Source organism: Salmo salar, chromosome 04 (assembly GCF_965601325.2).
Source record: "Salmo salar chromosome 04, fSalSal1, whole genome shotgun sequence".
Lineage (NCBI taxonomy): Eukaryota > Metazoa > Chordata > Actinopteri > Salmoniformes > Salmonidae > Salmo > Salmo salar.
Genome location: NC_138294.1, coordinates 37531607 through 37552046, shown reverse-complemented (window position 1 = coordinate 37552046; position 20440 = coordinate 37531607). Strand labels below are relative to the sequence as shown.

General features: G+C 49.7%; 1 protein-coding gene across 1 annotated transcript in view; it reads left to right on the top strand.

The window, feature by feature from the left end:
* The window catches only part of mntb (MAX network transcriptional repressor b), a 33098-nt gene extending 14529 nt beyond the window's left edge, over positions 1–18569 (top strand). The window contains exon 5 of the mRNA XM_014195761.3: positions 17624–18569. Within this exon, the coding sequence (XP_014051236.1) occupies positions 17624–18381 (758 nt within the window). The 3' untranslated portion in view covers positions 18382–18569. The remainder of the gene's footprint in view (positions 1–17623) is intronic.
* Positions 18570–20440: the final 1871 nt, after the last annotated feature.

The following is a 20440-nucleotide window of genomic DNA, read 5'->3' as shown; positions in this document are numbered from 1 at the left end:
AGGGACGTCTTACCTGGCTTCATAGCAGCCTATAGGCAAATCTGACCAGGAACATCTTACCTTGCTTCGTAGCAGCCTATAGGCAAATCTGACCAGGGACGTCTTACCTTGCTTCATAGAAGAGCAGCCTATAGGCAAATCTGACCAGGGACGTCCTACCTTGCTTCATAGCGTTGCACCCTATAGGCAAATCTGACCAGGAACATATTACCTTGCTTCGTAGCAGCCTATAGGCAAATCTGACCAGGAACATCTTACCTTGCTTCGTAGCAGCCTATAGGCAAATCTGACCAGGGACGTCTTACCTTGCTTCATAGCAGCCTATAGGCAAATCTGACCAGGGACGTCTTACCTTGCTTCATAGCAGCCTATAGGCAAATCTGACCAGGAACGTCTTACCTTGCTTCATAGCAGCCTATAGGCAAATCTGACCAGGGACGTCTTACCTTGCTTCATAGCAGCCTATAGGCAAATCTGAGCAGGAACGTCTTACCTTGCTTCATAGCAGCCTATAGGCAAATCTGACCAGGAACGTCTTACCTTGCTTCATAGCAGCCTATAGGCAAATCTGACCAGGGACGTCTTACCTTGCTTCATAGCATAGCAGCCTATAGGCAAATCTGACCAGGGACGTCTAACCTTGCTTCATAGCAGCCTATAGGCAAATCTGACCAGGGACGTCTTACCTTGCTTCATAGCAGCCTATAGGCAAATCTGACCAGGGACGTCTAACCTTGCTTCATAGCATAGCAGCCTATAGGCAAATCTGACCAGGGACGTCTTACCTTGCTTCATAGCATAGCAGCCTATAGGCAAATCTGACCAGGGACGTCCTACCTTGCTTCATAGCGTTGCACCCTATAGGCAAATCTGACCAGGAACATATTACCTTGCTTCGTAGCAGCCTATAGGCAAATCTGACCAGGAACATCTTACCTTGCTTCGTAGCAGCCTATAGGCAAATCTGACCAGGGACGTCTTACCTTGCTTCATAGCAGCCTATAGGCAAATCTGACCAGGGACGTCTTACCTTGCTTCATAGCAGCCTATAGGCAAATCTGACCAGGAACGTCTTACCTTGCTTCATAGCAGCCTATAGGCAAATCTGACCAGGGACGTCTTACCTTGCTTCATAGCAGCCTATAGGCAAATCTGACCAGGAACGTCTTACCTTGCTTCATAGCAGCCTATAGGCAAATCTGACCAGGAACGTCTTACCTTGCTTCATAGCAGCCTATAGGCAAATCTGACCAGGGACGTCTTACCTTGCTTCATAGCGTTGCAGCCTATAGGCAAATCTGACCAGGGACGTCTTACCTGGCTTCATAGCAGCCTATAGGCAAATCTGACCAGGAACATCTTACCTTGCTTCGTAGCAGCCTATAGGCAAATCTGACCAGGGACGTCTTACCTTGCTTCATAGAAGAGCAGCCTATAGGCAGATCTGACCAGGGACGTCCTACCTTGCTTCATAGCGTTGCACCCTATAGGCAAATCTGACCAGGAACATATTACCTTGCTTCGTAGCAGCCTATAGGCAAATCTGACCAGGAACATCTTACCTTGCTTCGTAGCAGCCTATAGGCAAATCTGACCAGGGACGTCTTACCTTGCTTCATAGCAGCCTATAGGCAAATCTGACCAGGGACGTCTTACCTTGCTTCATAGCAGCCTATAGGCAAATCTGACCAGGAACGTCTTACCTTGCTTCTTAGCAGCCTATAGGCAAATCTGACCAGGAACGTCTTACCTTGCTTCATAGCAGCCTATAGGCAAATCTGACCAGGGACGTCTAACCTTGCTTCATAGCATAGCAGCCTATAGGCAAATCTGACCAGGAACGTCTTACCTTGCTTCATAGCTGCCTATAGGCAAATCTGACCAGGGACGTCTTACCTTGCTTCATAGCATAGCAGCCTATAGGCAAATCTGACCAGGGACGTCTAACCTTGCTTCATAGCAGCCTATAGGCAAATCTGACCAGGGACGTCTTACTTTGCTTCATAGCATAGCAGCCTATAGGCAAATCTGACCAGGGACGTCTACCTTGCTTCATAGCAGCCTATAGGCAAATCTGACCAGGGATGTCTTACCTTGCTTCATAGCTGCGTATAGGCAAATCTGACCAGGGACGTCTTACCTTGCTTCATAGCTGCCTATAGGCAAATCTGACCAGGAACGTCTTACCTTGCTTCATAGCAGCCTATAGGCAAATCTGACCAGGAACGTCTTACCTTGCTTAATAGCAGCCTATAGGCAAATCTGACCAGGAACGTCTTACCTTGCTTCATAGCAGCCTATAGGCAAATCTGACCAGGAACGTCTTACCTTGCTTCATAGCAGCCTATAGGCAAATTTGTCCAGGGACGTCTTACCTTGCTTCATAGCGTTGCAGCCTATAGGCAAATCTGACCAGGGACGTCTTACCTGGCTTCATAGCAGCCTATAGGCAAATCTGACCAGGAACATCTTACCTTGCTTCGTAGCAGCCTATAGGCAAATCTGACCAGGGACGTCTTACCTTGCTTCATAGAAGAGCAGCCTATAGGCAGATCTGACCAGGGACGTCCTACCTTGCTTCATAGCGTTGCACCCTATAGGCAAATCTGACCAGGAACATATTACCTTGCTTCGTAGCAGCCTATAGGCAAATCTGACCAGGAACATCTTACCTTGCTTCGTAGCAGCCTATAGGCAAATCTGACCAGGGACGTCTTACCTTGCTTCATAGCAGCCTATAGGCAAATCTGACCAGGGACGTCTTACCTTGCTTCATAGCAGCCTATAGGCAAATCTGACCAGGAACGTCTTACCTTGCTTCTTAGCAGCCTATAGGCAAATCTGACCAGGAACGTCTTACCTTGCTTCATAGCAGCCTATAGGCAAATCTGACCAGGGACGTCTAACCTTGCTTCATAGCATAGCAGCCTATAGGCAAATCTGACCAGGAACGTCTTACCTTGCTTCATAGCTGCCTATAGGCAAATCTGACCAGGGACGTCTTACCTTGCTTCATAGCATAGCAGCCTATAGGCAAATCTGACCAGGGACGTCTAACCTTGCTTCATAGCAGCCTATAGGCAAATCTGACCAGGGACGTCTTACTTTGCTTCATAGCATAGCAGCCTATAGGCAAATCTGACCAGGGACGTCTACCTTGCTTCATAGCAGCCTATAGGCAAATCTGACCAGGGATGTCTTACCTTGCTTCATAGCTGCGTATAGGCAAATCTGACCAGGGACGTCTTACCTTGCTTCATAGCTGCCTATAGGCAAATCTGACCAGGAACGTCTTACCTTGCTTCATAGCAGCCTATAGGCAAATCTGACCAGGAACGTCTTACCTTGCTTAATAGCAGCCTATAGGCAAATCTGACCAGGAACGTCTTACCTTGCTTCATAGCAGCCTATAGGCAAATCTGACCAGGAACGTCTTACCTTGCTTCATAGCAGCCTATAGGCAAATCTGACCAGGAACGTCTTACCTTGCTTCTTAGCAGCCTATAGGCAAATCTGACCAGGAACGTCTTACCTTGCTTCATAGCAGCCTATAGGCAAATCTGACCAGGGACGTCTAACCTTGCTTCATAGCATAGCAGCCTATAGGCAAATCTGACCAGGAACGTCTTACCTTGCTTCATAGCTGCCTATAGGCAAATCTGACCAGGGACGTCTTACCTTGCTTCATAGCATAGCAGCCTATAGGCAAATCTGACCAGGGACGTCTAACCTTGCTTCATAGCAGCCTATAGGCAAATCTGACCAGGGACGTCTTACTTTGCTTCATAGCATAGCAGCCTATAGGCAAATCTGACCAGGGACGTCTACCTTGCTTCATAGCAGCCTATAGGCAAATCTGACCAGGGATGTCTTACCTTGCTTCATAGCTGCGTATAGGCAAATCTGACCAGGGACGTCTTACCTTGCTTCATAGCTGCCTATAGGCAAATCTGACCAGGAACGTCTTACCTTGCTTCATAGCAGCCTATAGGCAAATCTGACCAGGAACGTCTTACCTTGCTTAATAGCAGCCTATAGGCAAATCTGACCAGGAACGTCTTACCTTGCTTCATAGCAGCCTATAGGCAAATCTGACCAGGAACGTCTTACCTTGCTTCATAGCAGCCTATAGGCAAATTTGTCCAGGGACGTCTTACCTTGCTTCATAGCGTTGCAGCCTATAGGCAAATCTGACCAGGGACGTCTTACCTGGCTTCATAGCAGCCTATAGGCAAATCTGACCAGGAACATCTTACCTTGCTTCGTAGCAGCCTATAGGCAAATCTGACCAGGGACGTCTTACCTTGCTTCATAGAAGAGCAGCCTATAGGCAAATCTGACCAGGGACGTCTTACCTTGCTTCATAGCGTTGCACCCTATAGGCAAATCTGACCAGGAACATATTACCTTGCTTCGTAGCAGCCTATAGGCAAATCTGACCAGGAACATCTTACCTTGCTTCGTAGCAGCCTATAGGCAAATCTGACCAGGGACGTCTTACCTTGCTTCATAGCAGAGCAGCCTATAGGCAAATCTGACCATGAATGTCTTACCTTGCTTCATAGCAGCCAATAGGCAAATCTGACCAGGGACGTCTTACCTTGCTTCATAGCAGCCAATAGGCAAATCTGACCAGGAACATCTTACCTTGCTTCATAGCTGCCTATAGGCAAATCTGACCAGGAACGTCTTACCTTGCTTCATAGCAGAGCAGCCTATAGGCAAATCTGACCAGGGACTTCTTACCTTGCTTCATAGCATAGCAGCCTCTTAGCAAATCTGACCAGGAACGTCTAACCTTGCTTCATAGCATAGCAGCCTATAGGCAAATCTGACCAGGAACATCTTACCTTGCTTCATAGCAGCCTATAGGCAAATCTGACCAGGAACGTCTTACCTGGCTTCATAGCAGCCTATAGGCAAATCTGACCAGGAACATCTTACCTTGCTTCGTAGCAGCCTATAGGCAAATCTGACCAGGGACGTCTTACCTTGCTTCATAGAAGAGCAGCCTATAGGCAAATCTGACCAGGGACATCTTACCTTGCTTCATAGCGTTGCACCCTATAGGCAAATCTGACCAGGAACATATTACCTTGCTTCGTAGCAGCCTATAGGCAAATCTGACCAGGAACATCTTACCTTGCTTCGTAGCAGCCTATAGGCAAATCTGACCAGGGACGTCTTACCTTGCTTCATAGCAGAGCAGCTTATAGGCAAATCTGACCATGAACGTCTTACCTTGCTTCATAGCAGCCAATAGGCAAATCTGACCAGGGACGTCTTACCTTGCTTCATAGCATAGCAGCCTATAGGCAAATCTGACCAGGGACGTCTAACCTTGCTTCATAGCAGCCTATAGGCAAATCTGACCAGGGACGTCTTACTTTGCTTCATAGCATAGCAGCCTATAGGCAAATCTGACCAGGGACGTCTACCTTGCTTCATAGCAGCCTATAGGCAAATCTGACCAGGGATGTCTTACCTTGCTTCATAGCTGCGTATAGGCAAATCTGACCAGGGACGTCTTACCTTGCTTCATAGCTGCCTATAGGCAAATCTGACCAGGAACGTCTTACCTTGCTTCATAGCAGCCTATAGGCAAATCTGACCAGGAACGTCTTACCTTGCTTAATAGCAGCCTATAGGCAAATCTGACCAGGAACGTCTTACCTTGCTTCATAGCAGCCTATAGGCAAATCTGACCAGGAACGTCTTACCTTGCTTCATAGCAGCCTATAGGCAAATTTGTCCAGGGACGTCTTACCTTGCTTCATAGCGTTGCAGCCTATAGGCAAATCTGACCAGGGACGTCTTACCTGGCTTCATAGCAGCCTATAGGCAAATCTGACCAGGAACATCTTACCTTGCTTCGTAGCAGCCTATAGGCAAATCTGACCAGGGACGTCTTACCTTGCTTCATAGAAGAGCAGCCTATAGGCAAATCTGACCAGGGACGTCTTACCTTGCTTCATAGCGTTGCACCCTATAGGCAAATCTGACCAGGAACATATTACCTTGCTTCGTAGCAGCCTATAGGCAAATCTGACCAGGAACATCTTACCTTGCTTCGTAGCAGCCTATAGGCAAATCTGACCAGGGACGTCTTACCTTGCTTCATAGCAGAGCAGCCTATAGGCAAATCTGACCATGAATGTCTTACCTTGCTTCATAGCAGCCAATAGGCAAATCTGACCAGGGACGTCTTACCTTGCTTCATAGCAGCCAATTGGCAAATCTGACCAGGAACATCTTACCTTGCTTCATAGCTGCCTATAGGCAAATCTGACCAGGAACGTCTTACCTTGCTTCATAGCAGAGCAGCCTATAGGCAAATCTGACCAGGGACTTCTTACCTTGCTTCATAGCATAGCAGCCTCTTAGCAAATCTGACCAGGAACGTCTAACCTTGCTTCATAGCATAGCAGCCTATAGGCAAATCTGACCAGGAACATCTTACCTTGCTTCATAGCAGCCTATAGGCAAATCTGACCAGGAACGTCTTACCTGGCTTCATAGCAGCCTATAGGCAAATCTGACCAGGAACATCTTACCTTGCTTCGTAGCAGCCTATAGGCAAATCTGACCAGGGACGTCTTACCTTGCTTCATAGAAGAGCAGCCTATAGGCAAATCTGACCAGGGACATCTTACCTTGCTTCATAGCGTTGCACCCTATAGGCAAATCTGACCAGGAACATATTACCTTGCTTCGTAGCAGCCTATAGGCAAATCTGACCAGGAACATCTTACCTTGCTTCGTAGCAGCCTATAGGCAAATCTGACCAGGGACGTCTTACCTTGCTTCATAGCAGAGCAGCTTATAGGCAAATCTGACCATGAACGTCTTACCTTGCTTCATAGCAGCCAATAGGCAAATCTGACCAGGGACGTCTTACCTTGCTTCATAGCAGCCAATAGGCAAATCTGAGCAGGAACATCTTACCTTGCTTCATAGCTGCCTATAGGCAAATCTGACCAGGAACGTCTTACCTTGCTTCATAGCAGAGCAGCCTATAGGCAAATCTGACCAGGGACGTCTTACCTTGCTTCATAGCATAGCAGCCTATTAGCAAATCTGACCAGGAACGTCTAACCTTGCTTCATAGCATAGCAGCCTATAGGCAAATCTGACCAGGAACATGTTACCTTGCTTCGTAGCAGCCTATAGGCAAATCTGACCAGGGACGTCTACCTTGCTTCATAGCAGAGCAGCCTATAGGCAAATCTGACCAGGAACATCTTACCTTGCTTCGTAGCAGCCTATAGGCAAATCTGACCAGGAACGTCTTACCTTGCTTCATAGCAGCCTATAGGCAAATCTGACCAGGAACGTCTTACCTTGCTTCATAGCAGCCTATAGGCAAATCTGACCAGGGACGTCTTACCTTGCTTCATAGCATAGCAGCCTATAGGCAAATCTGACCAGGGACGTCTTACCTTGCTTCATAGCATAGCAGCCTATAGGCAAATCTGACCAGGGACGTCTTACCTTGCTTCATAGCATAGCAGCCTATAGGCAAATCTGACCAGGGACGTCTTACCTGGCTTCATAGCAGCCTATAGGCAAATCTGACCAGGAACATCTTACCTTGCTTCGTAGTAGCCTATAGGCAAATCTGACCAGGAACGTCTTACCTTGCTTCATAGCATAGCAGCCTATAGGCAAATCTGACCAGGAACATCTTACCTTGCTTCGTAGTAGCCTATAGGCAAATCTGACCAGGAACGTCTTACCTTGCTTCATAGCAGCCTATAGGCAAATCTGACCAGGGACGTCTTACCTTGCTTCATAGCATAGCAGCCTATAGGCAAATCTGACCAGGGACGTCTTACCTTGCTTCATAGCATAGCAGCCTATAGGCAAATCTGACCAGGGACGTCTTACCTTGCTTCATAGCATAGCAGCCTATAGGCAAATCTGACCAGGGACGTCTTACCTGGCTTCATAGCAGCCTATAGGCAAATCTGACCAGGAACATCTTACCTTGCTTCGTAGTAGCCTATAGGCAAATCTGACCAGGAACGTCTTACCTTGCTTCATAGCATAGCAGCCTATAGGCAAATCTGACCAGGGACGTCTTACCTTGCTTCATAGCATAGCAGCCTATAGGCAAATCTGACCAGGAACGTCTTACCTTGCTTCATAGCTGCCTATAGGCAAATCTGACCAGGGACGTCTTACCTTGCTTCATAGCATAGCAGCCTATAGGCAAATCTAACCAGGGCCGTCTAACCTTGCTTCATAGCAGCCTATAGGCAAATCTGACCAGGGATGTCTTACCTTGCTTCATAGCTGCGTATAGGCAAATCTGACCAGGGACGTCTTACCTTGCTTCATAGCTGCCTATAGGCAAATCTGACCAGGAACGTCTTACCTTGCTTCATAGCTGCCTATAGGCAAATCTGACCAGGAACGTCTTACCTTGCTTCATAGCAGCCTATAGGCAAATCTGACCAGGAACGTCTTACCTTGCTTCATAGCAGCCTATAGGCAAATCTGACCAGGAACGTCTTACATTGCTTCATAGCAGCCTATAAGCAAATCTGACCAGGAACGTCTTACCTTGCTTCATAGCAGCCTATAGGCAAATTTGTCCAGGGACGTCTTACCTTGCTTCATAGCGTTGCAGCCTATAGGCAAATCTGACCAGGGATGTCTTACCTGGCTTTATAGCAGCCTATAGGCAAATCTGACCAGGAACATCTTACCTTGCTTCGTAGCAGCCTATAGGCAAATCTGACCAGGGACGTCTTACCTTGCTTCATAGAAGAGCAGCCTATAGGCAAATCTGACCAGGGACGTCTTACCTTGCTTCATAGCGTTGCACCCTATAGGCAAATCTGACCAGGAACATATTACCTTGCTTCGTAGCAGCCTATAGGCAAATCTGACCATGGACGTCTTACCTTGCTTCATAGCAGCCAATAGGCAAATCTGAGCAGGAACATCTTACCTTGCTTCATAGCTGCCTATAGGCAAATCTGACCAGGAACGTCTTACCTTGCTTCATAGCAGAGCAGCCTATAGGCAAATCTGACCAGGGACGTCTTAACTTGCTTCATAGCATAGCAGCCTATTAGCAAATCTGACCAGGAACGTCTTACCTTGCTTTATAGCAGCCTATAGGCAAATCTGACCAGGAACATCTTACCTTGCTTCGTAGCAGCCTATAGGCAAATCTGACCAGGGACGTCTTACCTTGCTTCATAGAAGAGCAGCCTATAGGCAAATCTGACCAGGGACGTCTTACCTTGCTTCATAGCGTTGCACCCTATAGGCAAATCTGACCAGGAACATATTACCTTGCTTCGTAGCAGCCTATAGGCAAATCTGACCATGGACGTCTTACCTTGCTTCATAGCAGAGCAGCCTATAGGCAAATCTGACCATGAATGTCTTACCTTGCTTCATAGCAGCCAATAGGCAAATCTGACCAGGGACGTCTTACCTTGCTTCATAGCAGCCAATAGGCAAATCTGAGCAGGAACATCTTACCTTGCTTCATAGCTGCCTATAGGCAAATCTGACCAGGAACGTCTTACCTTGCTTCATAGCAGAGCAGCCTATAGGCAAATCTGACCAGGGACGTCTTAACTTGCTTCATAGCATAGCAGCCTATTAGCAAATCTGACCAGGAACGTCTTACCTTGCTTCATAGCAGCCTATAGGCAAATCTGACCAGGAACGTCTTACCTTGCTTCATAGCAGCCTATAAGCAAATCTGACCAGGAACGTCTTACCTTGCTTCATAGCAGCCTATAGGCAAATTTGTCCAGGGACGTCTTACCTTGCTTCATAGCATAGCAGCCTATTAGCAAATCTGACCAGGAACGTCTAACCTTGCTTCATAGCATAGCAGCCTATAGGCAAATCTGACCAGGAACATCTTACCTTGCTTCATAGCAGCCTATAGGCAAATCTGACCAGGAACGTCTTACCTGGCTTCATAGCAGCCTATAGGCAAATCTGACCAGGAACATCTTACCTTGCTTCGTAGCAGCCTATAGGCAAATCTGACCAGGGACGTCTTACCTTGCTTCATAGAAGAGCAGCCTATAGGCAAATCTGACCAGGGACATCTTACTTTGCTTCATAGCTTAGCACCCTATAGGCAAATCTGACCAGGAACATATTACCTTGCTTCGTAGCAGCCTATAGGCAAATCTGACCAGGGACGTCTTACCTTGCTTCATAGCAGCCAATAGGCAAATCTGAGCAGGAACATCTTACCTTGCTTCATAGCTGCCTATAGGCAAATCTGACCAGGAACGTCTAACCTTGCTTCATAGCATAGCAGCCTATTGGCAAATCTGACCAGGAACATCTTACCTTGCTTCGTAGCAGCCTATAGGCAAATCTGACCAGGGACGTCTTACCTTGCTTCATAGCGTTGCACCCTATAGGCAAATCTGACCAGGAACATATTACCTTGCTTCGTAGCAGCCTATAGGCAAATCTGATCAGGAACATGTTACCTTGCTTCGTAGCAGCCTATATGCAAATCTGACCAGGGACGTCTACCTTGCTTCATAGCAGAGCAGCCTATAGGCAAATCTGACCAGGAACATCTTACCTTGCTTCGTAGCAGCCTATAGGCAAATCTGACCAGGGACGTCTTACCTTGCTTCATAGCAGCCAATAGGCAAATCTGAGCAGGAACATCTTACCTTGCTTTATAGCTGCCTATAGGCAAATCTGACCAGGGACGTCTTACCTTGCTTCATAGCATAGCAGCCTATAGGCAAATCTGACCAGGGACGTCTTACCTTGCTTCATAGCATAGCAGCCTATAGGCAAATCTGACCAGGGACGTCTTACCTTGCTTCATAGCATAGCAGCCTATAGGCAAATCTGACCAGGAACGTCTTACCTTGCTTCATAGCAGAGCAGCCTATAGGCAAATCTGACCAGGAACGTCTTACCTTGCTTCATAGCAGAGCAGCCTATAGGCAAATCTGACCAGGAACGTCTTACCTTGCTTCATAGCAGAGCAGCCTATAGGCAAATCTGACCAGGGACGTCTTACCTTGCTTCATAGCAGCCTATAGGCAAATCTGACCAGGGACGTCTTACCTTGCTTCATAGCATAGCAGCCTATAGGCAAATCTGACCAGGGACGTCTAACCTTGCTTCATAGCATAGCAGCCTATAGGCAAATCTGACCAGGGACGTCGTACCTTGCTTCATAGCTGCCTATAGGCAAATCTGACCAGGAACGTCTTACCTTGCTTCATAGCAGCCTATAGGCAAATCTGACCAGGAACGTCTTACCTTGCTTCATAGCAGCCTATAGGCAAATCTGACCAGGAACGTCTTACCCTGCTTCATAGCAGCCTATAGGCAAATTTGTCCAGGGACGTCTTACCTTGCTTCATAGCGTTGCAGCCTATAGGCAAATCTGACCAGGGACGTCTTACCTGGCTTCATAGCAGCCTATAGGCAAATCTGACCAGGAACATCTTACCTTGCTTCGTAGTAGCCTATAGGCAAATCTGACCAGGAACGTCTTACCTTGCTTCATAGAAGAGCAGCCTATAGGCAAATCTGACCAGGGACGTCTTACCTTGCTTCATAGCGTTGCACCCTATAGGCAAATCTGACCAGGGACGTCTAACCTTGCTTCATAGCTGCCTATAGGCAAATCTGACCAGGGACGTCTTACCTTGCTTCATAGCATAGCAGCCTATAGGCAAATCTGACCAGGGACGTCTAACCTTGCTTCATAGCATAGCAGCCTATAGGCAAATCTGACCAGGAACGTCTTACCTTGCTTCATAGCTGCCTATAGGCAAATCTGACCAGGGACGTCTTACCTTGCTTCATAGCATAGCTGCCTATAGGCAAATCTGACCAGGGACGTCTAACCTTGCTTCATAGCAGCCTATAGTCAAATCTGACCAGGATTGTCTTACCCTGCTTCATAGCAGCCTATAGGCAAATTTGTCCAGGGACGTCTTACCTTGCTTCATAGCGTTGCAGCCTATAGGCAAATCTGACCAGGGACGTCTTACCTGGCTTCATAGCAGCCTATAGGCAAATCTGACCAGGAACATCTTACCTTGCTTCGTAGCAGCCTATAGGCAAATCTGACCAGGGATGTCTTACCTTGCTTCATAGCTGCGTATAGGCAAATCTGACCAGGGATGTCTTACCTTGCTTCATAGCTGCGTATAGGCAAATCTGACCAGGGATGTCTTACCTTGCTTCATAGCTGCGTATAGGCAAATCTGACCAGGGACGTCTTACCTTGCTTCATAGCTGCCTATAGGCAAATCTGACCAGGGACGTCTACCTTGCTTCATAGCAGCCTATAGGCAAATCTGACCAGGGATGTCTTACCTTGCTTCATAGCTGCGTATAGGCAAATCTGACCAGAGACGTCTTACCTTGCTGCATAGCTGCCTATAGGCAAATCTGACCAGGAACGTCTTACCTTGCTTCATAGCTGCCTATAGGCAAATCTGACCAGGGACGTCTTACCTTGCTTCATAGCATAGCTGCCTATAGGCAAATCTGACCAGGGACGTCTAACCTTGCTTCATAGCAGCCTATAGGCAAATCTGACCAGGATTGTCTTACCCTGCTTCATAGCAGCCTATAGGCAAATTTGTCCAGGGACGTCTTACCTTGCTTCATAGCGTTGCAGCCTATAGGCAAATCTGACCAGGGACGTCTTACCTGGCTTCATAGCAGCCTATAGGCAAATCTGACCAGGGACGTCTTACTGTTTCATAGCATAGCAGCCTATTAGCAAATCTGACCAGGAACGTCTAACCTTGCTTCATAGCATAGCAGCCTATAGGCAAATCTGACCAGGAACGTCTTACCTGGCTTCATAGCAGCCTATAGGCAAATCTGACCAGGAACATCTTACCTTGCTTCGTAGCAGCCTATAGGCAAATCTGACCAGGAACGTCTTACCTTGCTTCATAGAAGAGCAGCCTATAGGCAAATCTGACCAGGGACGTCTTACCTTGCTTCATAGCGTTGCACCCTATAGGCAAATCTGACCAGGAACATATTACCTTGCTTCGTAGCAGCCTATAGGCAAATCTGACCAGGAACATCTTACCTTGCTTCGTAGCAGCCTATAGGCAAATCTGACCAGGGACGTCTACCTTGCTTCATAGCAGAGCAGCCTATAGGCAAATCTGACCAGGAACATCTTACCTTGCTTCGTAGCAGCCTATAGGCAAATCTGACCAGGGACGTCTTACCTTGCTTCATAGCAGAGCAGCCTATAGGCAAATCTGACCAGGGACGTCTTACCTTGCTTCATAGCATAGCAGCCTATTAGCAAATCTGACCAGGAACGTCTAACCTTGCTTCATAGCATAGCAGCCTATAGGCAAATCTGACCAGGAACTTCTTACCTTGCTTCATAGCAGAGCAGCCTATAGGCAAATCTGACCAGGAACTTCTTACCTTGCTTCATAGAAGAGCAGCCTATAGGCAAATCTGACCAGGGACGTCTTACCTTGCTTCATAGCGTTGCACCCTATAGGCAAATCTGACCAGGGACGTCTAACCTTGCTTCATAGCTGCCTATAGGCAAATCTGACCAGGGACGTCTTACCTTGCTTCATAGCATAGCAGCCTATAGGCAAATCTGACCAGGGACGTCTAACCTTGCTTCATAGCATAGCAGCCTATAGGCAAATCTGACCAGGAACGTCTTACCTTGCTTCATAGCTGCCTATAGGCAAATCTGACCAGGGACGTCTTACCTTGCTTCATAGCATAGCTGCCTATAGGCAAATCTGACCAGGGACGTCTAACCTTGCTTCATAGCAGCCTATAGTCAAATCTGACCAGGATTGTCTTACCCTGCTTCATAGCAGCCTATAGGCAAATTTGTCCAGGGACGTCTTACCTTGCTTCATAGCGTTGCAGCCTATAGGCAAATCTGACCAGGGACGTCTTACCTGGCTTCATAGCAGCCTATAGGCAAATCTGACCAGGAACATCTTACCTTGCTTCGTAGCAGCCTATAGGCAAATCTGACCAGGGATGTCTTACCTTGCTTCATAGCTGCGTATAGGCAAATCTGACCAGGGATGTCTTACCTTGCTTCATAGCTGCGTATAGGCAAATCTGACCAGGGATGTCTTACCTTGCTTCATAGCTGCGTATAGGCAAATCTGACCAGGGACGTCTTACCTTGCTTCATAGCTGCCTATAGGCAAATCTGACCAGGGACGTCTACCTTGCTTCATAGCAGCCTATAGGCAAATCTGACCAGGGATGTCACACCTTGCTTCATAGCTGCGTATAGGCAAATCTGACCAGAGACGTCTTACCTTGCTTCATAGCTGCCTATAGGCAAATCTGACCAGGAACGTCTTACCTTGCTTCATAGCTGCCTATAGGCAAATCTGACCAGGGACGTCTTACCTTGCTTCATAGCATAGCTGCCTATAGGCAAATCTGACCAGGGACGTCTAACCTTGCTTCATAGCAGCCTATAGGCAAATCTGACCAGGATTGTCTTACCCTGCTTCATAGCAGCCTATAGGCAAATCTGACCAGGGACGTCTTACCTGGCTTCATAGCAGCCTATAGGCAAATCTGACCAGGGACGTCTTACTGTTTCATAGCATAGCAGCCTATTAGCAAATCTGACCAGGAACGTCTTACCTGGCTTCATAGCAGCCTATAGGCAAATCTGACCAGGAACATCTTACCTTGCTTCGTAGCAGCCTATAGGCAAATCTGACCAGGAACGTCTTACCTTGCTTCATAGAAGAGCAGCCTATAGGCAAATCTGACCAGGGACGTCTTACCTTGCTTCATAGCGTTGCACCCTATAGGCAAATCTGACCAGGAACATATTACCTTGCTTCGTAGCAGCCTATAGGCAAATCTGACCAGGAACATCTTACCTTGCTTCGTAGCAGCCTATAGGCAAATCTGACCAGGGACGTCTACCTTGCTTCATAGCAGAGCAGCCTATAGGCAAATCTGACCAGGAACATCTTACCTTGCTTCGTAGCAGCCTATAGGCAAATCTGACCAGGGACGTCTTACCTTGCTTCATAGCAGAGCAGCCTATAGGCAAATCTGACCAGGGACGTCTAACCTTGCTTCATAGCATAGCAGCCTATAGGCAAATCTGACCAGGAACTTCTTACCTTGCTTCATAGCAGAGCAGCCTATAGGCAAATCTGACCAGGAACTTCTTACCTTGCTTCATAGCAGAGCAGCCTATAGGCAAATCTGACCAGGGACGTCTTACCTTGCTTCATAGCGTTGCACCCTATAGGCAAATCTGACCAGGAACATATTACCTTGCTTCGTAGCAGCCTATAGGCAAATCTGACCAGGGACGTCTAACCTTGCTTCCTAGCAGTGCAGCCTATAGGCAAATCTGACCAGGGACGTCTTACCTTGCTTCATAGCAGCCTATAGGCAAATCTGACCAGGGACGTCTAACCTTGCTTCATAGCATAGCAGCCTATAGGCAAATCTGACCAGGAACGTCTTACCTTGCTTCATAGCTGCCTATAGGCAAATCTGACCAGGGACGTCTTACCTTGCTTCATAGCATAGCAGCCTATAGGCAAATCTGACCAGGGACGTCTAACCTTGCTTCATAGCAGCCTATAGGCAAATCTGACCAGGGACGTCTTACTTTGCTTCATAGCAGCCTATAGGCAAATCTGACCAGGGACGTCTTACCTTGCTTCATAGCAGCCTATTGGCAAATCTGACCAGGAACGTCTTACCTTGCTTCATAGCAGCCTATAGGCAAATCTGACCAGGAACGTCTTACCTTGCTTCATTGCAGCCTATAGGCAAATCTGACCAGGAACGTCTTACCCTGCTTCATAGCAGCCTATAGGCAAATTTGTCCAGGGACGTCTTACCTTGCTTCATAGCGTTGCAGCCTATACGCAAATCTGACCAGGGACGTCTTACCTGGCTTCATAGCAGCCTATAGGCAAATCTGACCAGGAACATCTTACCTTGCTTCGTAGCAGCCTATAGGCAAATCTGACCAGGAACGTCTTACCTTGCTTCATAGAAGAGCAGCCTATAGGCAAATCTGACCAGGGACGTCTTACCTTGCTTCATAGCGTTGCACCCTATAGGCAAATCTGACCAGGAACATATTACCTTGCTTCGTAGCAGCCTATAGGCAAATCTGACCAGGAACATCTTACCTTGCTTCGTAGCAGCCTATAGGCAAATCTGACCAGGGACGTCCAACCTTGCTTCATAGCAGCCTATAGGCAAATCTGACCAGGGACGTCTTACCTTGCTTCATAGCAGCCTTTAGGCAAATCTGACCAGGGACGTCTTACCTTGCTTCATAGCAGCCTATAGGCAAATCTGACCAGGGATGTCTAACCTTGCTTCATAGAAGAGCAGCCTACAGGCAAATCTGACCAGGAACGTCTTACCTTGCTTCATAGCAGCCTATAGGCAAATCTGGTTCATTCATCTCTCTACTCAGCCACACTGCCCCCTTTCTCTCTTTTTGATCAATTCCCCATTAGGCCTGCATAAGTTTACTGCTGGGGACATATGGAATGGGGAATTGATATAAGGGCAAATAATTGACACAATGAATGTGCAAGAATTGTCAGGAGACAGCTGAGCCAGCCATTCTGGAGAGAGACTCGCCGATATCTACGCCACACACCTCTCCCCTTCTTGTCTCAACATTTGAAATGATACTCAAGGCACATTATCTTCACACATATCTTAGATCCTTTTCACTGACAGCCACAACTCAATCAGCGAGGCCTGTTGCTGTATTCCCACATAGGCCTACAAGCTTGATGCCAAATAGGCATAGGCCTACAAGCTTGTGATTTCAAACAATCCACAGCTATAGAAAACAATTTAAAAAGCCAATGATCCTCGATTCCTTTGTGGCTAAGTCATGCTTTCTGGTGATTTATTTTATGTATAGACAGGAGTAAAAATTTATAATTTTGTCTACTTCCTAGCCTCTTTGACTCGCCGCCTATGAAAGACTTCATATGCCATTTCTCTCCTGTTCTATTGGTTTTCATATCAACTTTCTTCCATTGTCCAGAAGCCAAAGGCATTATCCTAGTCATATTAGCAACAAATCTAAGTTGAACAGATTTTCATCTCTATCACATATGGAACTGCTCTTTTTATTGGCTACTTCAATACAGGAGTTGCATGTTCTTCTAAAATGAATGACCATAATCGTTATGTGATTTCTGTCACTCTGAGCACAGAGAGTGGACGCCCTAATGGGTTACGCACCCAATGCATATGGGTCCGGTAAATTTGTCAGATGGACGGTAAATTAAAATCTTCCCGGTCACGTTGTCCAGCGCCACAGAAACCCTGGTGTAGACATACATGTCAGTATGTGTGATGTGTTCTTATAGTGATATGTGCTGTATGAGGAATCGCTCTCCCTCTCTCTCTTTCAGAAGGGGAAGACAGTGTTCTTATAGTGATATGTGCTGTATGAGGAATCGCTCTCCATCTCTTTCAGAAGGGGAAGACAGTGTTCTTATAGTGATATGTGCTGTATGAGGAATCGCTCTCCCTCTCTCTCTTTCAGAAGGGGAAGACAGTGTTCTTATAGTGATATGTGCTGTATGAGTAATCGTTCTCCCTCTCTCTCTTTCAGAAGGGGAAGACAACTTTGACCAGGACATTGATGAAGACCTCTCCCCTCCTCCACCACCCTTCTCCCTCCCCATTATACAGGCCAAATCATTCCTCACTCCTCACCTCTCCATCACACACAAGACCCTTTCCTCTGGGGTTCTGACCAGCCCCTCCCTCTTGGCCCCCCCTCCTCACCCACAAGCCATCGCCCCCGCCCCCCCACCTCACCCCCATCCGACCGTCCAAGTCTCACCCAAAGTCATCGCCCACCCCTCCGTCATCCAGGCTGTCAATCACGTCCTCCCGGCTAATCACAAACACCTTACGCACATCGCTCCCTCCCCTAGTCCTGCCTCCTCCATCTCGCAGCCAATCACAGCAGCCTCCGCCGCCCACCAGACAATCACGGCCCAGCCCATCGGACACATCACCGTCCACCCTGTGGCCCACCTGGGGGGTCCCCTGCCCCCCCACATGTACCCCCAGGGATTGACGGTCTCCCAGCCCACGGTGTTGGGGCATATCACCCACACCTTCACCCACCACACCCTTCCCCACGTCCAGGCTAGCCATGCTACCGCTAACGTGCCCCAGGTCAATGGGGCGGCAGTGCCTGGCCAGGGTGGCTCGTCCCTGGGGAAGCCCACAACCATGCTGGCCCACCACCATCACCACCACCACCACCACCCACAGCTGGTGGGACAAACCACCGTCCTCAACCCAGTCACCATGGTGACTGTACCACCCTTCCCTGTTAGCACACTCAAACTGGCCTGAGAGACAGGACAGGACGCGACAGAGAGGGGGAGGGTGCGGGAGAGAGACAGAGTGCAAGGGTGCGACAGAGAGAGGGAGGGCGCGACAGAGAGAGAGAGAGAGTGGGAGGGCGCGACAGAGAGAGGGAGGGCGCGAGAGAGAGAGGGAGGGCGCGACAGAGAGAGGGAGGGCGCGACAGAGAGAGGGAGGGCGCGACAGAGAGAGAGAGAGGGAGGGCGCGACAGAGAGAGAGAGAGGGAGGGCGCGACAGAGAGGGAGGGCGCGAGAGAGAGAGAGGGAGGGCGCGACAGAGAGAGAGAGAGAGAGGGAGGGCGCGACAGAAAGTGGGAGGGCGCGACAGAGAGAGGGAGGGCGCGACAGAGAGAGGGAGGGCGCGACAGAGAGAGAGGGAGGGTGCGACAGAGAGAGAGGGAGAGAGAGGGCGCGACAGAGAGGGAGAGAGAGGGCGCGACAGAGAGGGAGAGAGAGGGCGCGACAGAGAGAGAGGGAGAGAGAGGGCGCGACAGAGAGAGAGGGAGAGAGAGGGCGCGACAGAGAGAGAGGGAGAGAGAGGGCGCGACAGAGAGAGAGAGAGAGAGAGGGAGGGCGCGACAGAGAGAGAGAGAGGGAGGGCGCGACAGAGAGAGAGAGAGGGAGGGCGCGACAGAGAGAGAGAGAGGGAGGGCGCGACAGAGAGAGAGAGAGGGAGGGCGCGACAGAGAGAGAGAGAGGGAGGGCGCGACAGAGAGAGAGAGAGGGAGGGCGCGACAGAGAGAGAGAGAGGGAGGGCGCGACAGAGAGAGAGAGAGGGAGGGCGCGACAGAGAGAGAGAGGGAGGGCGCGACAGAGAGAGAGAGAGGGAGGGCGCGACAGAGAGAGAGAGAGGGAGGGCGCGACAGAGAGAGAGAGAGGGAGGGCGCGACAGAGAGAGAGAGAGGGAGGGCGCGACAGAGAGAGAGAGAGGGAGGGCGCGACAGAGAGAGAGAGAGGGAGGGCGCGACAGAGAGAGAGAGAGGGAGGGCGCGACAGAGAGAGAGAGAGGGAGGGCGCGACAGAGAGCGAGAGAGAGGGAGGGCGCGACAGAGAGCGAGAGAGAGGGAGGGCGCGAGAGAGAGAGAGGGAGGGCGCGACAGAGAGAGAGGGAGGGCGCGACAGAGAGAGAGAGGGAGGGCGCGACAGAGAGAGAGAGGGAGGGCGCGACAGAGAGAGAGAGGGAGGGCGCGACAGAGAGAGAGAGAGGGAGGGCGACAGAGAGAGAGAGAGGGAGGGCGCGAGAGAGAGAGAGAGAGAGGGAGGGCGCGAGAGAGAGAGAGAGAGAGAGGGAGGGCGCGACAGAGAGAGGGAGGGCGCGACAGAGAGAGGGAGGGCGCGACAGAGAGAGGGAGGGCGCGACAGAGCGAGGGAGGGCGCGACAGAGAGAGAGGGAGGGCGCGACAGAGAGAGAGGGCGCGACAGAGAGAGAGGGAGGGCGCGACAGAGAGAGAGGGAGGGCGCGACAGAGAGAGAGGGAGGGCGCGACAGAGAGAGAGGGAGGGCGCGACAGAGAGAGAGGGAGGGCGCGACAGAGAGAGAGGGAGGGCGCGACAGAGAGAGAGGGAGGGCGCGACAGAGAGAGAGGGAGGGCGCGACAGAGAGAGAGAGAGGGAGGGCGAGACAGAGAGAGAGAGAGGGAGGGCGAGAGAGAGAGAGGGAGGGCGCGAGAGAGAGAGAGAGGGAGGGCGCGACAGAGAGAGAGAGAGAGGGAGGGCGCGACAGAGAGAGGGAGGGCGCGACAGAGAGAGGGAGGGCGCGACAGAGAGAGGGAGGGCGCGACAGAGAGAGGGAGGGCGCGACAGAGAGGGAGGGCGCGACAGAGCGAGGGAGGGCGCGACAGAGCGAGGGAGGGCGCGACAGAGAGAGAGGGAGGGCGCGACAGAGAGACAGGGAGGGCGCGACAGAGAGAGAGGGAGGGCGCGACAGAGAGAGGGCGCGACAGAGAGAGGGCGCGACAGAGAGAGAGGGAGGGCGCGACAGAGAGAGAGGGAGGGCGCGACAGAGAGAGAGGGAGGGCGCGACAGAGAGAGAGGGAGGGCGCGACAGA